This window comes from Oryzias latipes, chromosome 19, assembly GCF_002234675.1.
Source record: "Oryzias latipes chromosome 19, ASM223467v1".
Classification (NCBI taxonomy): Eukaryota; Metazoa; Chordata; class Actinopteri; order Beloniformes; family Adrianichthyidae; genus Oryzias; species Oryzias latipes.
Genome location: NC_019877.2, coordinates 22292058 through 22318767, shown reverse-complemented (window position 1 = coordinate 22318767; position 26710 = coordinate 22292058). Strand labels below are relative to the sequence as shown.

At 40.7% G+C, this 26710-nt stretch overlaps 1 protein-coding gene across 1 annotated transcript; it reads left to right on the top strand.

The window, feature by feature from the left end:
• Positions 1–12344: 12344 nt before the first annotated feature.
• On the top strand, positions 12345–26559 carry LOC101164189 (inward rectifier potassium channel 16). The gene is made up of 2 exons (XM_004080761.4): positions 12345–12460; positions 25121–26559. The coding sequence occupies exon 2, from the start codon at positions 25126–25128 to the stop codon at positions 26353–26355; it is 1230 nt and encodes a 409-aa protein (XP_004080809.2). The 5' UTR covers positions 12345–12460; positions 25121–25125; the 3' UTR covers positions 26356–26559.
• The last annotated feature ends 151 nt before the right edge of the window (positions 26560–26710 follow it).

Genomic DNA, 26710 nt, shown 5'->3' with positions numbered 1-26710 from the left:
TGTTTGTTTTTTTAAAGTTTACTCTTAAAAACACAAATCAGTATAGGAGAAACGTAATTCAGATTTATCATTTTGGATTTTCTTTCTTATGACTTTTTGCACATTTGAAGCTCGGTCACAAGTTATTGTACAGCAGCCGGTCGGCCACTCCTATATTTTCATAGTTGCATTCAAACTGTGGTTCTTAAAAGAACAGGTGCTGTGAAGCTCCAAAACTGATGGAAATTCATGTTGGCGACACCAAATAAGTGTAATTATGAAAGATATAATAACATAGATCACACTAAAGGGGGGGGGGGGGGTACATTAAAACTCAATTGAATGTTAAGGACAACTCCAACTTCCTGTTCTCCTTCAGTCTCACTGCAGCTTTGCCTTTATCTTACCCCCCCAAATTACGAGCGAATAGATACGTTCCAAAAAGAAAAGTAAGGAACCCCTTAATGTGGTCCGGGGAGGGGGCTGTCAGGTTTCCTGCCTTAAATGTTCCCCTGCTTTCAAGCCCGGTCAATGTGATGTCCCCAAGAGTCACATCCCCTACTGTGATTGGTTGGTTCATCAGCTCCTCACACAACACTGAAAAAGTGTCATTCATACAAATTGGCCCGACGCACTAACATTATTAAGGCGGGGGCCGCAAAACATCATCTTGGGGGCTGCAAATAGCCCGCAGGCCACGAGTTTGAGACCCCCGTACTAGAGCATTAGTAATCATGCCTCCATGTCTGGATTTATGGTACGGAGAGCTTCTCTCCTTCTGTGGTAGCTTCGTCTGAATGACGGACGCTTTCAGCACTACTTCCGTCTCTGACTTGCTGTCCCACATTAGTCTGATGAAAGAAAAATAAAAATAAAACAAAAATTAGAGGCTCTTATTGTAATTCTCTCGATGCTAATGAGAAAAATATAATAAAGTTCAGGAGAACTTCTCCATGTTGGAATTAGACTCCACCCGACTGACGTCATAGGACACATTCACGTGCCCCTGATTGGTTGATGCAATGCATCGTCCTCGCCAAAGTTCTGATTTTTTTAACTCTGGAAACGCCACTTAGCCCAAATCGGGCCGTGATGCTGCTGCTAGACTGACACACCATGCCCGAAGCTCAGATGGTGCTGGGACGTTGCCTAAACATTGTAACAAGACGCCCTGCTGTGTGAATCATGTTCAGTGTGTTGGCAGGTTAATGCTACATTCACTCCGGGTCCGAGTTGCCCGTATAACCCTTGTACTATCCTATGGGGTCAAGATGACCACTGACGTGTTCTCCCTACCATGACAAAGGTGGATAAAGGTGGAAAGATTTCATGTAATCCATGGACACCAGTGAAGATCACAAATCATTGAAGAAAAAAGGTTCAGAGCACTGTCTTGTGGGTCTAGATGACCCAACTCCCAATGTTAAAGTGCCTAGGACAGCACAAGGGTTAAGAACGAGGTTTCATGAACATGCTCATGTGAACGTAAGAGTTTTGATTGCAGAAGCTCGAAAACGGTTTCCATGCGTTGTTGAAAGTCTATGAATGCAATTCCCCGCGCCTGGTGTGTACGAAGCTTAAATGTTGTCTTCTGCGTGTTAGTCCTGCCCCAGGACAACAGAGCTCAGTTGGAAAGACCAAATCTTGGAAAACGGAAGTGACTTCACTCTGATGGATTTATAAGGAAGTCTAAATGGGACCCTTAAATGTTTGACTTTGGAAGTGCGCCAAATGAGAACAGCAGAGTGGAAGGCCATGACAAAAAGACCTATTATTATTTTTACTGTCAATAATATTACAACAGCAGGTCTTTTAGCTGAGTTTCCATCACTAATGTCAAGCAGTAGCAAAAACAAATTTGGAGATATTTTTGAAAGATGAAATGGAATTCAAGCACAGTAAATACATCCACATTCTGAACCTTCACAATAACAGGAACAAAGTATTTTTTAAATGTCTAAATAATAATAATAATAATTCTCTAAACTGGTTTTAGAAAATACAAACTTCAATATTCATTTCCCACATGGAGCTCAAGTACAATGTTTAAAGACGTTTGTATTGATTATTTGTTCATTTCTGTCAATAATGATACCAATTTTAGCACAAATATTGTAAGTGACTACACCCCCATACCCCCCACAGCACCGCCCCTGCTATAAAGTATTATGGGATAGTATAGTTTTTAGACAGGAGTCATTATTTTACTACAGCAGCTAAATAAGTGTTTGGGGTCCCATCATGATCATGTTCATCCTGTCGTTGAAGTGGGGGTGGGGGTGTCACGTTTTACTGAAATCTTCTGGCAAGTCATAGATGACTCAAGCGCATTGATGACTACTCCTTCTATTGTTTCATAGGGAAAAGCTAGGAAATTGCATAAACCAAGCAAACAAAAACAAAAATGGGAAACGGAAAGTGAACCGAATGTTGTCCAAAGCTAGTGCAGCGTAGCGTTTTCCCCTGATTGGGCTGTATTATCACAGCTTCACAAGCCCTGACACAAAAAGGCTTAGGAAACTCACACTTGCAGCATAAATGAGGCACAATAAATTACTACCCAGAGAATCCTATCTTATCTTTTTTTCATTTATATTTCCATGATTAAAAAATAGAGTGCAAGCTCTGTATGTTTTTCTGTTTTTTGGGGGTCAGAGTGTGTCGACCCTGCAAAAGCAAGCCTTGAAATCTGCCAACCTGTTTCTTGACCTGCCTGCTGCTATTAGGGTGAGGAGACAATCGATGCCTGCAATAAGGAGGGAGTGCAGCAAGGAAAACCTTAGTGAAAGAAAAGAAGACAGAAAAGAATCTCAGTCATTACCAGTTTCGACCACGAATGCATCAAGTCAGATCACAAAGACCATGACAACTATCACAAAGACCTCAATGTACAGAACAGTTTTTTGTTGGTCCCTTTTTAACTGTGTCAGTGAACCAAAAAAAGGCCAAATGTTCTTGTCTCAACAAGACTTATCTTGCAGTAAATGGATAATTGTCTGGGTCGGCTCCAGCAGCCCGTGATCCCAAAAGAAATTCAGTAAACCATGAAAATGGATGGATGGATAACCAGATCATTGTCTGGTTTCATGAGTCACAGCTGAACATTTGTGCTGATTCTGCAAACTGGGACTTAGAGAAAAAGCTTTCTTCATTTTGTTCTGTTATCTGATCATATTTGCACCATTTAAATCATTAAGTCATGGTTTCATGTTGTTATTGTTATGCAGTACAGCTGAGTAAAAAGATCAAACTCTTGTGTACTCCATGGATGTTATGGATGCTGCAGTTTCTGCTTGAAAAGCCATCAACTGCAGTAAACTAAGGCAGCTGGCAAACACCTGACCAGCTTTCTGCTACAAAGCTGTTGGTTTGTTTGTTCTGGTTGGAGAAGTGCATACACTGAATTGTTTCATGCCAGTCTTTCTAATGTTAACATTCACAATACATGCGATAAGACACACATATTGGACAGATGTACACACAAACAAGCACACACGGGAAACAAATATGTGTGGAAAGGTCCGGATTTGCCACCAGGACATCTTGAGTGAACAACCTGGGATCCGGTTTACCAAATCATGACCGTGTGAGAACAACCAGAAAGAAAGTCAAAGTGGAAGTTTCAGCAAAGGTGAGCAGAACTAGAAGGAGCTGCATTTCCAGAAGAAAATGCAGGGTTGAATGCTGTATTGCTGAAAGAAAGCTTAATTTGTTAAAGAAATGGCTGAACTGAGCTGAAACAGCTCAACATTTTAAAAGTGAAATGGTTAAAATAGGTGAAAAACTGTAAAAGAAGTTAAGCACGAGGATTCCCTATGTATTTTAATGTAGCAAAAATCCTGGAAAATCTTAAAAAGTTCAATGATTTGAATGACCCAAAGTAATAACTGTTGTTGTTTCTCTTTTGGCTTTTTCCCATCAGGGGTCGCCACAGCGAACAAGTTGCATGGTAAACTTGGCAATGTTTTACGCCGGATGCCCTTCCTGATGCAACCTTCTCAAAGCAACCGGGCTTGGGACTGGCACAGAAGTAGAGAAGGGAACAGGGAGCAGCCTGGATTTGAACCTGGGTTTCACGGATGGAAGGTGCCGCAAACCAGCACGAGCTAAACCGGCTCCCACCCAAAGTAATAACTGTAATAAGTTGAAAGAGTTGAACATTTTAATAGTTGAATGGTAGAAAAATTTGAAGTGTCCGAACGGGGTGTCGAACCGGGAACCTCATGCACCTCAACTTCCCAATGTATTTTAATAGGGCAAAAATTCCCGGAAAAACTGGAATATCTTAAAAAGTTGAAGGATTTGAAAAACCAAAAGTCATAGCAGGAATAAGCTGAAAGAGCTGAACATTTTAAAAGTTGAATGGTTAAAAAAAAAAGCAATTGTTACGGTTACAGCACCAAAGTAACACAACAGAACTGCGAAAGAGAAAAACACCCTGCTCAGTTAGTTGGAATTATTCATTTGCTGTTCAATTAGCTTATGAAAATGTTTCTTGGTGCAGAGAAGAGGCTCTATGTTCGGAGCTGTGAAACATATTACCTGTTAAAACTGCTAGAACGCTAAGTTACTTCCACTTGCAGCTAACTGAATACGTCCATTTCTGAAGGACCCTGTGTATTATTTACATTTTTGAGTGTTTTTTGCATTGTACAGAGGGGCAAAAAAAATATTTACTCAGCCACCAATTGTGCAAGTTCTCCCACTTTTTATTGATGAAATATTTGTTGACCAAATACTTATTTTCCACCATGATTTACAAATAAATTCTTAAAAAATCAGATAATGTGACTTTTTTTTCTCAATTTGTCTCTCAAAGTTGAGGTTTTTACCTATGATAGAAATCACAGGCCTCTCATTTTTTTAAGTAGGAGAACTTGCACGATTGGTGGCTGACTGAATACTTTTTTTGCCCCACTGTATGTTTGTTGTTGTGTGTTTAAACATTCATTACTTCATTCATTCATTTTCTATACCGTTTTTCCCTTTTGGGGTCACGGGGCTGCTGGAGCCTATCCCGGCCACTTGTGGGCGAAGGCAGGGGACACCCTGGACAGGTTACCAGTCTGTCGCAGGGTAGAATGTCCACAATCACACACCCATTCACTCTCACACTCACATCTATGGTGTTTAAACAAAAACTTAAAAAAGACAACATTGTCCTTCCAATAACAGGAGGACAGTACATCAAGCTACCATTGCTGAGTCCCCGAATGCGCATTGTCGATACATGTAACTCCTTACTAAGTTTCCATACTTTCCCTAAAGATGGCGAGTTATAGAAGTGGGTCATTAATATTCAGCAAGACCTGTTTCATTCTCATTTTTTTTCCTGATGACCTAATCGAGCCGTCAAATCCTGATGGGTACAGAAGCTCTTTCTGTTCTTTTCATTGGAACAAAGTCTCACGTTCTGCCATCCGTCTTGGTGTCTGGAAACAGAGTGACCAATCCCCATGTGTGATGACCGGGAAGAGCAGACTATGGATGTCGGATGTTCTCTGACCACGACTACTGCTCTACTACAAAGATGGCTGCCCTGGAATTAGCCTGAGCCGAACATTCTTTAAATGATTTTTTTTTAAGTTATATGCTTTTTCTTACTGCAGTTGTAAGTTTGGACATCATGATCTGGGGGTCAAGGAAATGACACTCATCCCTACCAAGAGTTTTAAAGGGAGTATGAGATTTCAGGATCATATTTATCTAAATTTAAGTTGACAGAATGAAGATATCTGTTTTTGTTGATGCATTAAAAAAAACAAAGAAACAGATTTTTGTATGTGCTACATGGTCATAGGAACAGATGAAAATAAGAAAAATCATAAAAAAAATGGAAATCAGCAAATATTAGTAAAGCAAGTTTCTATATATTTATATAATGCTTTTTTACCTTCCGTAGGCCCAAAACGCTTTACTGTCACAGTCCGTTAATCCATGCACACACACATTCACACACTGATGGCGAACACTGACGCCATCCAATATCCACCAGGAGCAATGCAGGTTTAGTGTCTTGCCGGAGGACACTTTGACACATAGAGGGGGCGGCTGTAATGCGGCGCTAAGGCGGTCGACCTTTGATCGGAAGATTGCGGGTTTGATTCCCGTTGTGCCATGTGTCGAAGTGTCCCTGGACAAGACACTGAACCCCACCTTGCCTCTGGTGGAAGGTTGGTGCCAGCGTTCGGCAACGGAGCCGCCATCAGTGTGTGAATGCGTGAATGGGACTGTGACTGTAAAGCGCTTTGGGCCTTCGAGGAAGGTGCTATACAAGTATAAACCATTTACCATTTACCATAGACCGGGCAGGACGAGAACCTAACCTGATACCTTCCAATCAGAGGTCGACCACTTTACCTCTCCATGTCCGCCTGTGGTGCAATTAATGTTCAGGTCCTAGACCAGATGTGGCAGGATGTGATGCTAGATGAACTTAAGGGAAGTGGACCGAAAAGTGAGAGGAAAAGAATTTATTGTTCGTGAGATTGATCTTGGGGGGAGGGGCAATGGGGTTGGATGGAGAGGGCTACGATACTTCCAAACCACAGGAGTGGTCAGGTGCCTCTGAGCAGGTCAGGTGATGACGGTGCAAGGATAGAAAAACTGAACCCTCGCAGTCGCGTTCATAGTCCAAGAACTGACGGTACACTCCAAAAAAGGACAAAGCTCCCTGGATAAATAAATAAGGGTACGGTTGAAGCCAAATGTGACAGCACACACATGAACCTAATGGATGTTAGGCATCAATACAGAGGTGGGACGCTCCGATAAGGAGGGAAGTTCAGGAGCAGGAACATAAAGGGGCAGACCCAGGTGACGTGCAAAGACAGAGACTTGAACTGAAACTATGATCAAAACAAGGTGAGCAACAGATGCCGATCATGATGCTGTATTGTCACCTGAGGACTAGAAAAACGTTGACCCTTATTTATAAGTGGAAAACTGGCTGCTGACCTTTGGGAGGGAAAAGGCCTTTTCTACATCACATACCCAGATATATTTTTGGTGCCTGCAATTATGTTCCTTGGCCTCTCTTCCTAACATTTCATCAGAGTGCTGTGCACCTTGTGCTTGTGGGTTATTTTGTAGATTGTTTTTATTGGGAACAAACTATATTGTTTTCCTAGAAATGAAGTGATTTGTTATGAGTGCATTTTTTGCCGGGACCCCTGTTAACCTACCTGCATGCTCTTAAACCGGCTGCACAAACACACAAAACTACAAATGAAGTCAATATACACAAACACGCAAACTGGCATTGTTTCACAAACTGGCTGACTCCTGAAGGACCACCCCACTGCATTAAAAAGATCTAGTTCGGTATTTTATATTGGGTTTTACTAAGTACTAAGTTAAGTTCTGTCATTTCAAAAAGCATTGAATAACAAACTCAAAAACAAAAAACAAAAAAAACTCCAAGTTCTGAAAATGGAAGTCATTTTTTTACTATCTGACACTTGGGGTTAGAGATTTTTATAACAATCCCAGAAGCTACGATGTTGAAGGCAATGGCTTCTGGTAGGGTCTCACAAGACAAATTGGTCCTACGGATGGGGTCAGCCTGAGTTCAATTAAAATAAAACAATCAGCTTCCTGCTTGGGTATAACTGCTGGAGCCCCACCCTGTATTTTTTCCAGGTGAGAACAAGCTTTGGTGTCTGCCCCTTTCTAGGTTGACCTGTGTCATTTGAGGGTTGAAGTGATGTAGTGCTCCAGATCCCTCATATCACTTACTCCCCCCTTGTCTCCACCCTCTGTTGAGTACTTGATGGACATATTTAATGGGGGGGGGGGGTTGTTCTTATGCCTGAGAGTCACATTACTGTAAGCGACACCTCATTAGCCCCTCTTTGAGTTGGCTGAAGTGGTGGCCACAGTGACAGTGTGGGTAACCCTCACCGTCCACACGCAATGGCAAACGACACAATGCTCCCAAAGGGCAATGTGGGTTTTACTTATTTGGGTAGACTTATAGAAATAGCTAAACTCTTGCCTATTCTGAAACAGAGGTCTCATACAAACCTTCTTAGCCGTCGTCTCCTCAGTTCCGCCTTGCAGCATGCCTCTACCGTAGCAAAGTAACGAGTGTTGTGCCTGACGTTGATCCAGACGATCAGAATTGGTGAGAGAAATATAAAGTCTGAAAAAGTGAACTATCCCTGATAAGACCTGAAAAGCGTGAAACTTCTATTATTCTTTCTCTCTTTGCTTGGTCCCACCCTCGTGATTTCTGGCCAATGACTGAAAAGGTCTTTAGTCACATGCCCGGTTGAAAGACAGTCTGAATACAGACCAATTGTAAGGCTCAGGATTGGATCCGGACCAAATGATTTTTCCAGCTTGAATACACCCTTAGATTATAATAACGGTCTAGACCAGCCTTCACTTTATCAAATGCAGCTCGCTCCAAGTTGCTGCCCACTTCAACACCGACAGAAGAAAAATAGACCACATCAGCCTCATCCTTGCTACTCTCGCTGGGGGAACGTAGAAACACATCGGTGAGCAAAGCCAAAACTGAATTTGCAATCCTGCAATCAGTTGTCGACTACTGTACCTTTGATCTATGGCTGTCCTCAGTAAATGTTCTTAAATTGAGATCTTCTTTGCATTCTTTCCTGGAGGTTCCTCCCTCCAGATGAAACAGAACCCTATTCATTTCCTACAGCCAAACTAGGGAACATTCTTCCTCTAGAGTATAGAGCTGCCAACCCTTCATTGAAAAGACCTACTGGCTTTAAAAACAGTTGAGTTTGTGACTTGTTTAGACTTTAACACTTTTTACCTTTTTTTAAATGGGTTTTACTTCTTGTTGTTGTGCAGCACTTAAAGGTAATCTTGAGTACTTGTTAACGTGGAAGGTAAATAAATTAACTTTGACCCATCCGTATGACTTGACAAGTGACTTGCTGAGGAATGATGTACTTGGATCTTTCAACAATAACTTAGTACTTGCTTGAGACTCAGAAGTTAAGATCTCAACCTGCATATCAGTTTCTTTCTTTATGTCGGATTGCAACATAACATGACTCTGCCACAAATATTTTCAGCCTTTTTCTAAGCCCACTTTTCCTCAGTTGGAGGTTGTGCAGCTTTGTGAGATGGTGCACCACAAGAGGTCATCAGTGTATTCTTCAATATCTGCATTGTCATTAACTTTTTCTTATTTTTGATTATTCAAAAAAATCTGTTGTGGAAAATATTCCCTCAAGCTGTCAAACCTAGAAAATTTATGGTGAAAATTTTTGATTTTTCTCTTTTCTGTGATTTCAGTTAAAAGCCCCAAACGTAGCATCTATAATTCTTAATTATATGCTCTGAAATCCAACTGTACTTAAAGAAGTATTCTAAGGTAAAGCAATGGAAATGAGCAGTACCAAGTTCTTTTTAAAGCACTTTTGTGCTGTATTCGTACAATAAACAAGAACACCACCAGGATGGAAAAGTCCCACTGAATGAGGAGCAGTTTGTAATTTCCACTGCCCCAGATCTACCTCATGTTTCCACAATATGTCAGACCCTAAAGTCTTGGCCCAAATCCAAGCACAGGTCTGAAACCTACATGTTTGAAAGAAACCCAAGAAAGGCTTTCTTTTCTTTTGCACTTGACAGTGATTTGAGTTTGCAGGGACGGTATTAGGTTTATGTTCTGAGCTGATCAGGGAGTTTCAGGATGAAAAGAGAGAAATATTTTAAGCACAATGGCTTAAAAATACCTTTTTTTTAATCAGACCTGACTGAATCAGGCCTTTGAATAAAATTCATTACAAGAGTAATCTATTACACATACATTTTTCTGTAGCAAAGTAGTCAAAGGCCACGCCCCAGTTCAATGTCAGACAATATGATCATGGTCCAAAGGGGGCCAAAGTTGCCATTAACTTTTTTCAAGCTTCTGGTTTCAGAAAAATCTTTTTTTCAAATTAAAATGCTACAATATGAAATCCTTTCTCTTTCGGCTTTTCCCATCAGGGGTCGCCACAGCGAAACAACCTCTCTTTCGAGGATGTAGATGAGTCGGATGACCTGTTAACTTGGCAATGTTTTACGCCGGATGCCCTTCCTGACGCAACCCTCTCAATCCAACCGGGCTTGGGACCGGCACAGAAGCAGAGAAGGGAATAGGAAGCAGCCTGGATTTGAACCCTGGTTTCACGGACGGAAGGCGCCGCAAACCAGCTGAAGATTCACTGAAACAAAGTTATTGATTTGGAGAAATTGTTTCTGATTTGTACAAATTAGATAAAGGCAACATAACAGCATTATTTTTTTCATGGAATTTCCTTAAAACACTGACAACTGAATTCAGGCTCAGATTATCTGTTAGAGCAAAACGAATAATCCTAGATTGTTTTGGTAAAATCTTGAGTCTTTGTGTATTTTCCTTTCAACTACAGAGTAGATCAGGCCTAATTTAGCTTTACTGTAGGACAATTATGAAACTTTATACACGTTTTCACAAATCATGAACTTTATTACATTGACTTTCATGCTTTGTAAAATATTGGCAGCCAGTTTAAACCATTGACTGTATAAGAGAACTGGACGGAGTGACTCCTCCCCCCTGGCATTCCAAACAGGAAGTGGCTCCAAGAAGCCAAACTCCCACAGACATCTATAGAGACATAAACAGCTGTTAGTCAGTCATTCTATTGGTCATCTTCTTGATAATTCTCTCTTCTTTAATGACATTCTTACTGTAGTTCAAGTTATTCAAATTATAAACTGACAAATCAGATGCCTCGATAAAGGTGTGTGGTCTCACGTTGAACATTTGAAGCGTTTGATTGACAGATTCTTTCAGTGGATGGGGTGTGGCCTTCTAGCAAACTTACTCCTTATTGGAGAGAGTGGTTGCCAAGTCCGATTTGGACCAATCACTGCGTAATGAAGATTTCTGGTTCCAGCCTGGTGCCAACCATATCACGGAAAAATTGATGACTGAATGGAATGAATGGCATTATTGATGGATGATGTCATAATTACTTACTCCAGTTCTCAGTTACAGTCAATGGTCAACTTAGACTTTGTGTAGGACCCAAAAATCAAAACGTGTTGTAGATTTTCACTTAAACGTCAACGTGGAGGCTAACTTCAGCCACTTCCAACTTTTAATGTGATAGATGAATGAAGCAAAAATAAAATGACCCAACCGTCTTGAAAATTGTTGTCATTAAATGTGAATCCACTGTTTATGCAACTCTATTATCAAAAAATAAACACAACAGAAACAGAAATAATCTAGGTTACAATATGTAATTGTTTTTATTTTTGTCTGCTGCCCAGAACCAAGTGACCTATGGACCGGTACCATGGAGCCCAGGGGCTGGACATTTACTACTAGTGCAAAATATTTTGCATAACATTTTAAAAATACTATTGACTGGTTGCATGTTTAGGAACTTGTGTCTCGCAACTGATTAATGGTAAAAATCTAACGTTGGAAGCAGTGAGACCATGACAGGGGAAAACATGTCCGATCCAGTTTTTTCACAGAGCCAATATCTACCTGTCTTGTTGTGGGTCAATAAGCAAAGCAATGTTAAGCTGCTTTGCCTTTGTTTTAGGTCCTCCATTTGGTCTCAGCTTTTGACTTTTGTCAAAGTTGATATCAGGGACGGTCATACAATAGTTCCTTACCGTGCTGTCAGTGTACCACAAATAATCGACATGATTAGTACTCATTATCAAACCATATCAGCCGATTTCTGAATGTGACATGTTCTGTCAAACATCAGCCCCTTCAGATTTTATGTTCCACTTCCACAGTTATTACAAAGAGAGTACGGTAATTTAAGAGTTCGTCATGTAAAGCATTATAATTCTGAGACAGTAATATTGTAAGGTTAGGTATTACCTTTGAATAACAGCAGCAAGTCTGTCATTTATGACATTTTGGAAGTAACTTCCTTTGGTTGTGTCCCTACTGAGAGAATTTCAAGGCTCAGGAAACCTGTGCAGGTGTTTTTAGGTCATTAGCTGATTGTGATGTGGGATTGTGAGTTTCCAACAGTGTTCTAGTTTTCCACACAGAATTTTCGTTTTTTATTACTCGTAAGCAAACATCACATTTTAGAGGAACTAAAGCTTAAAAAGTTGTAATCTGTTTGTAAAGACTCATTCTAAAGGACAAGTCTTCCTCTTAAATGAGAAAAAATGCTTTCTTTGCATTCTAATGTTTTAAGATGGGCATTTATATTTAACATTTTAACGCTTTTTAAAAAAGCTTCTATTTTTTGAAACCTGACATTGATTGAAGAATGAGACTTAAAACCCCTTTTAGATCTTAGTGCACAGACAGAATGAGAAGGCGATAGCTCACCTGCCTCGCTGACACCATGTGATGTTGCAAGGAGGTGTTAATCTTTAGTTTTTGCAGCTCGTGGGGCAGTTCATTCCACAGGTGACTGCCTGCAGAGCTCGTCAGCACAGGGACAGACCACCCTGCAGCCAGCTCAGCGTTCGTCTGAACAGCAAGGTAGGCAGAGAAATCTGTTAAACTGGGTTCTGACAGCCTGTAACCTGCAAACCTGTTCACTTTGTAAAGTTACAAATCCTGTCCAGACGTTAACAACAAAAATGTGGGATCTGTGTGAGAATCTATGAGCAGCGTAGAAACTCTACCAAAAAGATTTGTCATCACCCTTAGATGACTTTAACATTTATTACTTTGTTTTAACGCAGCTGTGATGTGTGAACTTTGAGGGGAAAAAATCTGAGTGAGCAAAACAGTCAGTAATCCAAGCTTTCAGTGATAAGAAGAGTAACACAAAGTTTCATCGTGTTTCACTGGGAAATCTGAGAGGGTTAGTTTTAGATAATGTTACATGCTTGTGTGCATTATCTTAGTAATGCTTCAAAATTAGGGTCTGGCCCTTTCATTAAAACGCTTACCGACATGTTTCCCATGAAAAACGGGAGTTTGTTCCCTTTACTGCAGTTCTGGAGTAAGAAAACTAAAATGTGTTGCAGGTTTGCTTAGACTTCAATCAGAAATAAATCTTAGGTTAGAAAAAGAGGAAAAGTCAAACTGATAGAAGCTTACAGAAAGCAGGTTAAATCCTGCATTTGTATATAACTATCCTGATCTCTTTCTGATAAAACACAACAAGTTTGGATAAACCATTAACCCTCATGAGCATGCTGCCAAAACACAATCATGTCAAAACATCAAGTCTCTCTGTCGTAAGTCTTCGCTGATAAACTTTGGATGATCTTCTTTGTTCAAAAATGGGTTCAAAATAGCTCCAACATTGCCTTCAAGGGTTTGCAATTTGACCACCACCAGGTAAGCTTTAGGTTAAAAATCTCTTTGGGGTTAAAGTGTTGTGCAGGACGGAGGTTTTGAAGGTCAGCAGAGAGCCTGGGGTGAGGCTCCGACCGGCCACCTGTGTGCTCGGTTCCGTTCCACTGAACCACACACGGGTAGTACGCTGTCATTTGCAGTAAGTGAGCATGTAATGGGCTTTTAAGTGCCCCAAGCAGGAGAGGAAACAAGCCAAATTGCTCAAGTTTTCCCAGAGTTCATCCCTTATTATCCACTGTCAGCCATGAAGGACAAACTTCTACTCCAAATTTAGAGAACAAAAAGTGAAGGGGAAATTATTTCAGTGAAAAACAGCAGCAAAGATCACAGGGATCTAAAATGTCACTCCCCGGAGTTCAGTGGAAACTTTATACAAAAGGCCAGGAAGTGTTTAGGTTGTAAACGCTTGTCTTTGTGTTTTGTACACAGAAAGGCTCCAATTCTTATTGCAGAGTGGACATGGAGAAAACTTTCAGGCTGGAGGGGGGGCACCACACACAGAGAGCTCGCTGCTGCTCGCATGCAGGACACTTCCTTCTGATCAGGATAGTGTAATGAAGGAAGAGAATCAGAGGGCTCCCACATGTTCACATGCTGTGCGCTACAGTGAAATAGACTGTGCACGGATGGAAAATCCGTCTGAATCTCTTGGGCCAATTAGAAACACATTCACGTTGAAGTAAAAAGTGTTTTCGAGGCCCAACTCTCCACATTAATTTGCTATTATGGTCAAAGTTACTGTTGCATTAAAATGACAAATTAACAGTGGTTTAAATTAGTTTGGATTATAAACTGACCACATGAGAGAAGATGGAAATATCCTGATTTAACGTTTCTGGCGATGTTTTGACTCATGAGGCTCAATTCCTGACATTTTTTTGCAGGAGCTTTCTTCTGCATTAAGAAACTGAAGTGCAGGATGGACTTTATCGATGCAAAAACATAAAAAAAGAGGCACGAAATAAGCATCAAAGTATACACAAAACCAAGAAATTTCAAGAAATAAAAATGCAGTATGCAGAGAAAACATTTTTACGAGCAAATATTTAAAGGGCCTATATCATATAAAATCCATTTTTTGAGCTTTTAAGTGTTTTATAATGTTCATTCCTCACTAAAACACCCCAAAAGAGGTATTTTGATCAATTTCTGAGTATTCCTCTAAAAACCTGCTATCTGAGCACCAGCCCCTCACAATCTATGAAAACGACAGGGTCCTCACATTATGACATCACAAAGTGAGGAACCGCCCCTTCCAGGAGGAGGTTGTGCAGCCAGCTCCGCCCCCAGGCCAACAGACACGCCCACTTTCTCAGTGGAGCTGGCGGTGATCGGCTGAATGCTTTCCTTTTATGTGAACAATATGAACGTCCATCATTGCAAAAGTTTGGATGTTTTCATGAGAGAAACGCAGACACCCCTCTGAGGCCGACTCTAGGATGATGTCATGAAATGGGCGTCATCCATACAGAGCGAAAGGCGGGGCCTCAGAGATCCAGTCGTCTTACTTCCAGGTCAGAAAAACAGTTCTGAAAATAACTCATTCTTAATAAGATAATGGTTCTTTAGTGTGCCAAAGGTCATGTCTGATCACATATATGGATATAGTCTGCTCTGAAAGGCTAAAGAAAAACAGGATATAAAAAATTTTAAAATTAGCTGCTAGGACAAAATTTCACGCAGAAATCAATGAAATGACAAGAAAAGTTAAGGTGAAGTCCATCATTCAAGTAAATAGCAGATTCTGTCAGAAAATTTAGATTTAAAGGCTTTTTACGAACTGATCTTTGCAAAGACGTTTCCTTTTCCCGCCGTAAATTCCCATCTTCCTACTGGGTCTTTGTTATTGACATTGTGAGGATTCTGCCTTTTATATCTGTGAAATAGTAATGGGACATGAAAATAATTTCTTCTAATCTTTATTTTTTATCAACCTGCTACCTGACCTGTTTTATTCGCCTGAAGTTGAACTTTTCCTTTGTTCTTTGAAACTTTCGCCCCCGGAGGCAGTTTCCGTGTTGCTGCATGCATCCATGTTATCAATCATTGATCAGCACGTTGAGGTCTTGGTGTGTCTGAGCTACCTTGTCACAGTTTAGCACAGCTAAACTAACGTGTATCTGTTTGTTTAGTCTGTGATGATGGCGTAAGGTTGTCGAGTGACTGAGAACGGATCTAGAAGCAAACTTCTAGGAATCACTTTGTTTGCACAACGGCACTCTGAGATTCCAACTTTGAACTTTTATTATTCTTTGTTGCTTATTTGCAAATATTTTTGCAGCGTTCGACACGCAGGACTTGTTCGAGTGAAACGTAATAAGTGAAAAAAGCTGTTAACATGCATGGATCAGTGGGCTTGCTTGTCAAGTCCAACTCATACTCAGAATTTCATGCTGCTTCATAACTTCTGTTGTAATGGATGCCCGATAACAAGCTCTAAAGTGCTAAAATAACAACCTCCCAGTAGGCAGCAGATGTCTGTTAGATGCCTAATATACATCTACTAGAGATGTCTACTGGACATTTCTAACTACTCTACTTTGTTACACTGCATTTATGTATAGTCAGTGGGGCAAAGACGATGGGAGGGGCCTGTCATTTTTTATCAAAGGTGTACCTCAAACAAAACTAGAAGGAGCTGCATTTCCAGAAGAAAATGCAGGGTAGAATGCTGTACTGCTGAATGAAAGCTGAATTAGCTGAAGAAATGTCTGAACTGTACTGGAAGAACCATGAAAAGTTAAAGGCTCAAAAGTCCTAGCAGGAATAAGCTGAAAAAGTTGAACATTGTAATAGTAGAATGGCTGAAATAGGTCAAAATTTGTAGGACTTAAGCATGAAAGCTGAAATTGTTGAAAAAATGGCTGAATTGTTGAAAATTTGAAGATGTTGCTAAAATGGCTAAAAGTACTAGCATTGGAATCAGCATCATCAACTGACTCCAAAAAACACGTTGTTTGAGAGTATTATATTGGTAAAAGCTACATGTTCTAAGTTGACAGAAAATCCACTTTTTTCAAAATGGCGGCTTTTCTATTGATTTTATCTCCATAGCAACCATTTTATGTTTGGGTCGCCTGGAGATGAGGAACAAATCAACGTCGGTTTCAGATGAATCGGAAAAAGTAAACTTTTGGACGTCCTTAGCAACGAGCTTTGTTTGCTAACCACGCCCACATTCCTTATATGTCCAGATCCAGTGAATTTCAATATGTTCAGTTCCAGCCATGGATGAAGTTTATTGCAACATTTGCTTCAGATTTTGTCAAAAAATGGCCACCAAACAGTAGGTTGTGTTGCCATCCCATAATAATTTCAAAACGTATGTTGAAGTCCAAAGCCTTGTGAGCATTTCAATGTTTGAACGGTGCCTCTAGCTGAAAGCTTGTTAAAGTTATAATGCTTGAAAGCAACAAAGGTTTTCAAGGATTCTCCATGTATTTAAATGAAGCAAAAATCTTGGAAAATCCTGGAAAATCTTGGAATATCTTGAAAAGTTCAAAGATTTGAAAGACTAAAAGTCGTAGCTGAAAGGAATAAGCTGAAAGGGTTGAACATTGTAATAGTAGAAGGATTAAAATACGTGAAAGTTTGAAGAAGTTTAAAATTGCCTCACATTTTGGCACAAAATGGCCGCCAAACTGTAGGTGGTGTTGCCATCCCATAATAATTTTGAACCTTATGTTGAAGTCCAAAACCTTGTGAACATTTCAATATTTGAACGGTGTCTCTAGCCAAAAGAATGTTAAAGTTACAATTGTTTAAAGAAGCAAAGGTGTGGCCAATGGAGCAAAAACATTGGAAAATCTGGGAATATCCGGGAATATCTGGAAAAGTTCAAAGGTTTGAAGGACCAAAAGTCATAGCTGAAAGAAATAAGATGAAAGGGTTGAACATTGTAATAGTAGAATGGTAAAAATAGGTGAAAGTTTGAAGAAGTTTAAAATTGCCTCACATTTTGGCACAAAATGGCCGCCAAACTGTAGGTGGTGTTGCCATCCCATAATAATTTTGAGCCTTATGTTGAAGTCCAAAACCTTGTGAACATTTCAATATTTGAACGGTGTCTCTAGCCAAAAGAATGTTAAAGTTACAATTGTTTAAAGAAGCAAAGGTGTGGCCAATGGAGCAAAAAGATTGGAAAATCCAGGAATATCCGGGAATAAATGGAAAAGTTCAGGGATTTGAAGGACCAAAATGTCATAGCTAGAATAAGATGAAAGAGCTGAACATTTTCATAGTCAAACGGTTAAAATAGGTGAAAAATTGTAGAAGGAGTTTAACTGTGAACTTCTGAACGAAAAATTCTCCATGTATTTCAATGGAGAAAAAAATTCCCGGAAAACCTGGAATATCTTAAAAAGTAAAAGGATTTGAAAAACCAAAAGTCATAGCAGGAATGAGCTGAAAGAGCTGAACATTTTAAAAGTTGAATGGTTACAATCGGTTAAAAATTGTAGAAGGAGTTAAGTGCCGAAAAACGGCGGAAGATAGCAGAAGAGAAAAACAAAGGGTTGAATGCTTTACAGCATTCAACCAATGAGAAAAAAAATCCAGAAAATCACTTTGTCTGATTTTTTAAGAATTTATTTGTAAGTCATGGTGGAAATTACCTATTTGGTCTGCAGCCCCTAAAGGGCCATTGAAGAAGTAAAAAAAAAAAAAAATCTTGTGCGCACCAGTTACTAACGGTTAGATTTTTTACTTCAATTTTATTTTCAAAATTCATGTTTTTTTATTCAATGGCCTTCTAGTGGCTCAGTAATTTGGTCACCTATAAACAAGCAACTTGTCCTGTCCAACAGCTGGGATTAGACATCTAATCTTGGGAGAGTTTTAGATGTTTATTAAAGTCACAGGGTTGCTGGTTCCAATCCAGCTTCAGAGAACACTATTGGTAATAGATTAACAAAATTGCATTGTCTGGGATGTCCAGTAGAAATCACCAAAAGTAGTCTATTATTTATCTACTAGACATTTATCGTAGTTGTCTAGTAGTCATCTAACAGATGACTACTAGACAACTATTAGATAAATAATAGACATCTATTGTAGATCCATATTTATTTATTTATTCATTTATTTAAGCGGGACGGTGCACATTAAACCCATGGCTGCAATGTGCTGGAATAAGCCTAAAGGCTATTTTTATTAATTTGTTATTTAATAATATTCTATTAAATAATTTGTTTACATCATGTGTCCAGTGGGGAGAAAATACCCAAATGGCGTGTTTGCAATGCGCAAGACATGATGGGACTGTAACACAATTAACTTTGGGAAACTCATCAGCTAGAGATCCAAAGACGATGTGCAATAGACCTCTATGATTTATTTATAATATACACAATGCATATCCTTATATGTGAGCTTTGAAATAGCCATAATTTAGATATCTAATAGATGTGTCCACGCCCAGTGGGCTCAGTTACGTCTGAAATTAACCCTTGTGCTATCCTAGGCACTTTAACTTTGGGAGTTGGGTCATCTAGACCCACTAGACAGTGCTCTGAACATTTTTTCTTCAATGATTTGTGATCTTCATTGGTGTTCATGGATTACATGAAATCTTTCCACCTTTATCCACCTTTGTCATGGTAGGGAGAACACGTCAATGTAAGGGTGGGGTCAGCTAAGATAGCACAAGGGTTATGTACAGTGTTCCCTCATTTATCGCGGCACTTTTATTCTAAAAATACCGTGGGAAATTCGCAAAGTCGGATTACTGATGTTTTAGTGCTGAAGAAAAAAACCTTGCTACTCACAGACATGAACATTTTGACACTTTTCTCTCACCTAAACTCCCAAATTTCATACCGACATAGAAAAAGGAAGGATCTGCCCCCGTTCTATGTTTTATGTAAATTTGGCAACCACAACGCATCCTGCACAGGAGAAACGGAGGAGATTGATTGACAAGATCTACAGCCAATCAGAACGCAAAAACAAAAAACTTCAAAAAGAAAAGGCATGCAAACTTGCAGTTAAAAACATGCATAAACAGACCACGAAAGGTGAACCACAGTATGGCGAGGGACCACAGCTCAGATGTGAGCATTGCAGTAAAGCATTTTTACTGAGACTCAGTGGATTTACTTTGTATGTGCAAGTTCTAACAAGATGGAAACTTCTCTTTGAACAACATCATCTCAATAATCAGTTAGTTTTCCAGCAGGACTTTATGCTTTTCTTATTTTAAACACCTCAGGACTTTGAGGAGGGGATTATGGGAAGCTAATAGGAAGTTATTTTGATGACCTCATTGAGTGAGCTCCATATTCTGGCAGCGGGAACCTTGTTTCTGTGGCCAGAAGAAAGTGGAGTCTGCGACTGGAGCCCATTTCACTCAGTCAGATAGTGGTGATTCAAAGGTCATTTGTTTTGGGCGTAGAGGATGCTTTCTGTGGCTTGGCCGGGATCGATCCTTCCTCCGCCTGTGATCGCGCCACAACACTATTCCAGTTTCCACATTCGTTTTTCCCCTGCTGACACCAGCACAGCTCTCTCTCTCTCATTGGCCCTTTGACAGGTTTTTGACCTTCACTTCAAAATAAATGAATCAGGGGACTTTTTTTTAACAGACCAGCATGGTTATTGGTGCTGCGTCTTTACAGCACAGCTGAACGCAAATTCAATTTTTAACAAAAAAAACAAAACAAAGAGCACTACCTTCTACTTGTGTTTAGAAGAGACAGCCAGATGAAGTAGAAATTAAAAATCCCAATTTGGCCATCCTTTGATCTATTTTCAAAGCGTTTCCAACTTGGAAACTGCTGAGACTGCTGCCATGAAAGTAAGCCTCCACTCATATCCCATTATTCCTTTGTTTACGCTCTCTCCTGCTGGCTTACAGCCCCTCACACCCGTCAAACTAACAAAAAAAACAGCAGCAACCTCAGATCTATCCATCCATACAGTTTAGATCCAGATTCCAGCTCAGACCAGGAAAACAAAGACGTGCACGGATCTATTTGTCTGCAAGTGGATGATCAGAAAGGGGCGGAGCAGAGAGACTGTAGCCCCGCCCATTTCACTTGCTGCATCACAACTAAGAGCTTTTTCAAACAGCTGTTTTTCATCTGTTCTTGATTCACTACAATTTGAGTAAAGAAATGAAAAAAGTAATGACGTTTTTATCTCAAATTCTATTATAAACGTCCTCTATCATGAGAGAAATGCTGCAAGAACATTTTGAAAACACCATTTTCCTTAGAGTGGGTCTCAGAGAACAAGCAAGAAGAGTGTAATTTACAAAAGTTCTATTTCTCAACTGCATTTTTATGATTCAATATATTAACAGAGAGCAGGGGGAGACAAGGGAATCATCCTGTAATAAAGACCTCTATAAAGCCTCATACAACAGCAAAATAGGTGCAAGGATGAAACAATGTGAGGTAAATAAAGTGAGGTTTAAGTATTTGAAAGAATTCGTTTTTCTCTTGTCAGCTGCTCTTCCAGTCAAGAAAAGTCAAATTCACAAGCATTTTTGTTGCCAAAGGCTGCTAGTTTTTCAGATTTACAAATGTTAAGCAGAACTTTTCTTTAATGGCTACAAAGCACCTTTTTAAAAACGAGATAAAAGATTGGAATCCACAGTTTGGATGAAAATCATTTTTCTTCAACAGCCATAATGAAATGTTTACAGATCGTTCACAGACTATGAAAGTAATCATTTTATTTTATGAAACTGCTATGGATCATGACTACAAACTGCGTTGCTTGTAATTCATTTAACAGCTGGCTGGTAAAGAGACACGCTGTAACTAATTAGTAAAGTCAGTAATTTGAAGACGCACTGCCATCAAACTCTAAAATGACTCATGTTGGAGGCAGAGAAGTCCAGACACAAAGTCTGTGTGTCACCGCTGGGCATTTCTGAATTGGGTCAGAGGTCAGACACTCGTCTCGTGTTTGCTCCAGCCTGCATGACCTGCATTCACAGCGCCAGTTTTGGGTCAGCTAAATGGAACTCGCCATTCTGATGAAAGGTCCACACAAACAAAAAACTGGAACCTGTAAGAGCAGGAATTATGTCCGCCAAACATCCACATTTGACTCTAACTAAGCATCTATGCAGGTCAAGACCCCCCATCCACAAAAACAGTGAGGTAAATAGTTTTAAAGGTTTCATTAGAGAATAAATCTAGAGGGAATTTGGGTTTTTGATAAAGGTTGCACTTGATTGTTGTGATACTACACAGTCCAGAGGTTTTTTATGAAGGATGCTTGAAGCATCCATCATAAAAAATCTTCTTACTTTCACGTATTCTGTTCAAGACGACTTTAGGACTCGGACGGCTGACTTTGAGGTGGTGCTTTCATTTACTTAGACAGATGATGCCACAGACATCCAACCCCGACAAACTATAAGATGATCGGATTCCCGAATCCCTCATTAACCTTGTGCTGTTTTGTGGGGTCATCTAGACCCACTAGACAGTGCGCTGAACCTTTTTTCTTCAATGATCTGTGATTTTCACTGGTGTCCACCTTTGTGATGGTAGGAAGAACACGTCAATGTAAGGATGGGGGTCATCTGGACCCCATAGGATAGCACAAGGGTTAAAAGTGCGAAAACTGCTTGGCTATGAAAATGGACTGCTCAAGATGTTCAGCCTGAACCTGATTATGATGCGTAACAGGAGCAAACAGAAGAGTGAGTCTGGATTAGGCATTTACCAGGCTTTACAGGGTTTAAAATCCAAAACACGGTTTAGAAGGAGTGCAGGAATCCGGGTTCTGCAGGAACAAAAGACACGGACTGCAGACGGTTGGTTACTCATCTGTTTCTATTACACACAAAGATGCATGTTTGTTTTTGGTGACAAGCTCTCTGGTGGTGTGGCCATGTAAGACAAATTTTAGCTCTTAAAAAAAAGAATTCATACTGGGGTTGACATAAATAGAAAATAAACCAACAAATCAAATTCACATGTTTTTGACACCAGACTGTACAATTTAGTGTCGTTTTTTATGTCAAATTGAATTTTTTAACACGGCAGTCAATGAACAACTGGCCATTTTTAACACCAGGCTCTAGTCTTCTTCTTAGGAACTCCAACATCTGGTACATCTGTCTGTTTTGGTTGTTTGTTTTTTTTTGGAATGGAGGGCTAAACTCAGATCACATTGCTAAAAATCAAGAATATATTTGATTTAGAGGCACATTTTCTGGGGAGCCTAATTGCCACCATAATGTGAAAAACTTGATTTTGTATAATTTTGACAATTCAGATGATCATATTAAGCAGTGCTTATGATAAAAAGGAGTGTATATATCTTCAGAGGAGATAGTTTTTTTTGTCAGTGTATCACTGCCAACAAGCTGAAGGATGGCAGATTTAAAAACTTTACACATCTATTCGGAAAAAAAAGGTCAAATTCAATTCAAATCATTTTTATTTATGTACCCCAATTTCACAACAACAGTCGTCTCAATGGGCTTTGTACCGGTAATTGAATGGTAATCATACAATCAAAAAGGATTATAAATGCAAAGAATTCAATAGGATAATACTAAAACTTTAACTAAGGCATCCCTGCCATTAGACCCCCCTTCGTGGTAAGGAAAAACTCCTAGAAAAAAACGGAATCCGAACAAAATGAAGAAACCTCAGGGGCCCACATGAAGGAGGGATCCGCCCCTGTAGGACGGACATGCGATTTACCAGAACTCATAGAGAAGAATTAGCTTATCTACAAACTCCAGCAAATGATCCTCATCCAGTTGAAGTTGGGGGACGGCCGTGGGCGCGAGACGAGCCGGAGGCAGGGTCCACAGCCAGGTGTAGAAGCAGTAGTAGAGGCAAGCCAGAGACGAGGTACACGGCCAGGTAGAGAGGCACGGATGAGCCAACTGGAATCTGGAAGCACTCAGTGCATGTACTGTCCCCAGTACATGGGACAGTACATGAATCATACTGCACCAAACAAAGGCATGGAGAACTAAATGATAAATAAATGATCAAGAATAGAGGAGAGAAGGAGGGCAGAAGTAGATGAGAAAAGAGGACAGAACCTCAGTGCACCATAGTTTCTCCAGCTCCAAAATTACTAGCAGCCTATTAAAAACTAATTGTTATAGTTAGATTTAATTTTAACAGATTAACAGTAAGGTAAATATTCTTTGAACACTAGCTGGTCCGACAATAAGCCTGTCCAAATAGGAATGTTTTCAGTCTAACTTTGAATGTAGAAACTGAGTCGGCCTCTCTTACATGAGCTGGGAGTTTATTCCATAAGACAGGGGCTTGGTGACTAAACGCTCTACCTCCAACCGTACTTTTACTAATTCTAGGAACCACAAGAAGTCCTGCGTTTTGCGAGCAAAGTGTTCTGATTGGATGGTAAGGGACTATGAGGTCCTTAATATAGGACAGGGCCATTCCATGTAAGGCCTTATAGGTTAACAGGACGATCTTGAACTTTATTCTAGAATCAACTGGGATCCAGTGAAGTGAAACCAACACAGGAGTGATGTGATCTCTTCTGCTGGTTCCAGCTAACAATCTAGCTGCTGCGTTCTGAACAAGCTGGAGAATTTTTAAGGAACTCTTAGGACACGCTGCTAACAAGGAGTTACAGTAATCCACCCTCGACGTAACAAATGCATGGATGAGTTTTTCAGCATCACTCTTAGAAAGTATATTTCTGATCTTAGCTATTTTGCGCTGGTGGAAAAAAATGCAGATTTACATGATTTTTGAGCCTCAAATGATAAGTCTTGGTCTGAGAAAACCCCAAGGTTTCTAACTGTGGAATTGGGGGGTATATTTACGCCATCTAGGGAGACTATCTGAGCAGACAGAGCATCTCTGAGGTTTTTAGGACCTAGCATAATGACCTCAGTATTTTCTGGGTTCAAGAGGAGGTCATTAATGTCTCTGATGCAGGCGTTCAGTTGCTCTATATTGTCATTCTGGTCAGGTTTCATGGATAAATACAACTGCGTATCGTCGGCATAACAATGAAAATTAATGCTGTGTTTCCTGATTATGTTTCCTAGGGGTAGCATATAAGGCATAAACAGGATGGGTCCTAAAACTGAGCCCTGTTGGACTCCGCAGCTATCTCGAGTGCAATGAGAGGAATGTCCATTTACATTAACAAACTGGTACCTATCGGATAAATAGTATACAAACCACTGTAGGCCAGATCCTCTCATCCCGATGTCATGCTCTAACCTTTTGAGTAAAATACCGTGGTCGATAGTGTCAAAGGCTGCACTGAGGTCCAACAGGACCAGAATAGAAAGTAGTCCCTTTTCTGAGGCCAGTAATAAGTCATTAGAGACTCTAACTAGTGAAGTTTCTGCACTGTGGTGAGGGCTTAACAGGCGGCAGTTTAGCTCAGTGGGTAGAGCAGGTCATCCAACAAACAAAGGGTTGGCGGATTGATCCCCGCCCTCCCCAGCCAGCTGTCGCTCCCGAGCACGGCTAGTCTGCAGCTCACCGCTCCCCCCAGGGGATGAGCAGTAATGCAGTGAAGAATTTCTCCATTGAGGGATAAATAAAGTATCAATAATTATCAAACCCTGACTGAAAATCTTCAAAGTGGCTATTGTCCTGTAGGTGGCGGTAAAGCTGCTTAACTGCAACTCATTCTAGGATTTTTGAAATAAAAGGGAGGTCTGATATTGGTCTATAGTTGGCCAAGTTGCTAGGAACTAAACTGGGCTTTTTCAGAAGGGGTTTAACAACTGCATGTTTAAAAGACTGTGGCGCATAACCCATTTCCAGAGAGGTATTTATCATCAAAGTTAAGTTGGGACATAAAAAGCAAAACTGACAAATGAATCCACTAAAATTGTTTCTTTTTCTATCTTCTCCCCAGATTTAATGATGCCTAATCAATACATTTCTGTGAGCCCTGCAGACAATATCACTGTGAAGACGGAAAATGGACCTAGTCTGAAGAAAAAGCGCTATATCCGCAAAGAGGGCAGCTGTAATATTACCTTCCGTCATATTCCTGAGGAGTGGCTGCTGTTTGTCACGGACATCTTTACCACCTTGGTGGAGATCAAGTGGAGGATAATGTTCCTGATGTTCACCCTGTCGTACATCCTGTCCTGGCTCTTCTTTGGCATCCTGTTTTGGGTCATAGCTATAGCCCATGGGGATGTCCGGGACCACCACAATGACCCGTGCGTATACGAGGTGCGCAGCTTCACGGCTGCCTTCCTCTTTTCGCTTGAAACTCAAACCACCATCGGCTATGGTTTTAGAGGAATGTCAGAGAACTGCATGAGTGCCATAATCCTTGTCACTGTCCAAGACGTCATCAGCTGCTTCATCGACACCTTTGTGATCGGCGTAGCAGTTGCTAAAATGGCCTCCGCGAGAAAGAGGGCGCAGACCGTGGGCTTCAGCAACTGCGCTGTCATCAGCCTTCGAGATGGTTACCTGTGCCTCTCCTGGAGGGTCGGCGACTTCCGCAGGTCCCACCTTGTGGAGGGGACGGCCTCTGCTCAGATTGTTCACTTCACAGTGCACACCACAGGTAAAATAGATGTCACCCATGAAGATCTGGTCATCCTGCATAGGGACATTGTCCTTGTCACACCCACCACTGTCCTACACCAAATTGAGCCTGGGAGCCCATTATACAAGATGACTCTAGAAGATCTTCGGAAGGCTGACTTTGAGTTGGTGGTGACATTCACTTACACAGATGATACCACGGGCATCCTGCACCAAACACGGACATCCTACACTCCAGACGAGATCCTCTGGGGTCATCTGTTCCAGGAGATGATTAGGGCTAAAAGGAACCACTACAGGGTGGACTACAACCTGTTTAATCAAACCGCTAAGGTGCACCTGCCCATGCTCAGTGCTGAAGAGTTTGAGCGAAAGAAGCAGCTGCAGCTGTCTGCTCGGAAATCTCCCAGGAGCACCACGAAGGCCTCGCCGCGGTCCGAGTGTCACCGAAATCAGCTGAAAACTCCATCAGTGCGAGTTGAAGTCGTAGATGACGACCCTGAGACAACCGTGTCGACATGTCAAGCAGGAAGGAAATGTCTGGACACTCTGTCTCCACCTCATGGCCTCCCTGATGAAGAATGAGCTGAGGCTGAACATTTTACACAGAAAGCTTTCTGCAGGATTTTATTCAGAGTCAGATTTAGCACATTTCAACCAAAAAGATATTAGGTTTAAAAAGCAAAGGGTTGTGGGGTTGAAACACTGTAACCCTTGTGCTATCCTAGGCACTTTGGCATTGGGAGTTGGGTCATCTAGACCCACTAGACCAGGGGTCGGGAACCTATGGCTCGGGAGCCATATATGGCTCTTTTGATGGTCACATGTGCCTCGCAGACAAATCTTTAATTGTACTTTTTTTTTTCATTAGACCAGTCCTTCTCGCGCGATGCGATGCCAGAGGCGCGCAGTAGTAGCGGTGCTTAGAGAGAGAAATCTA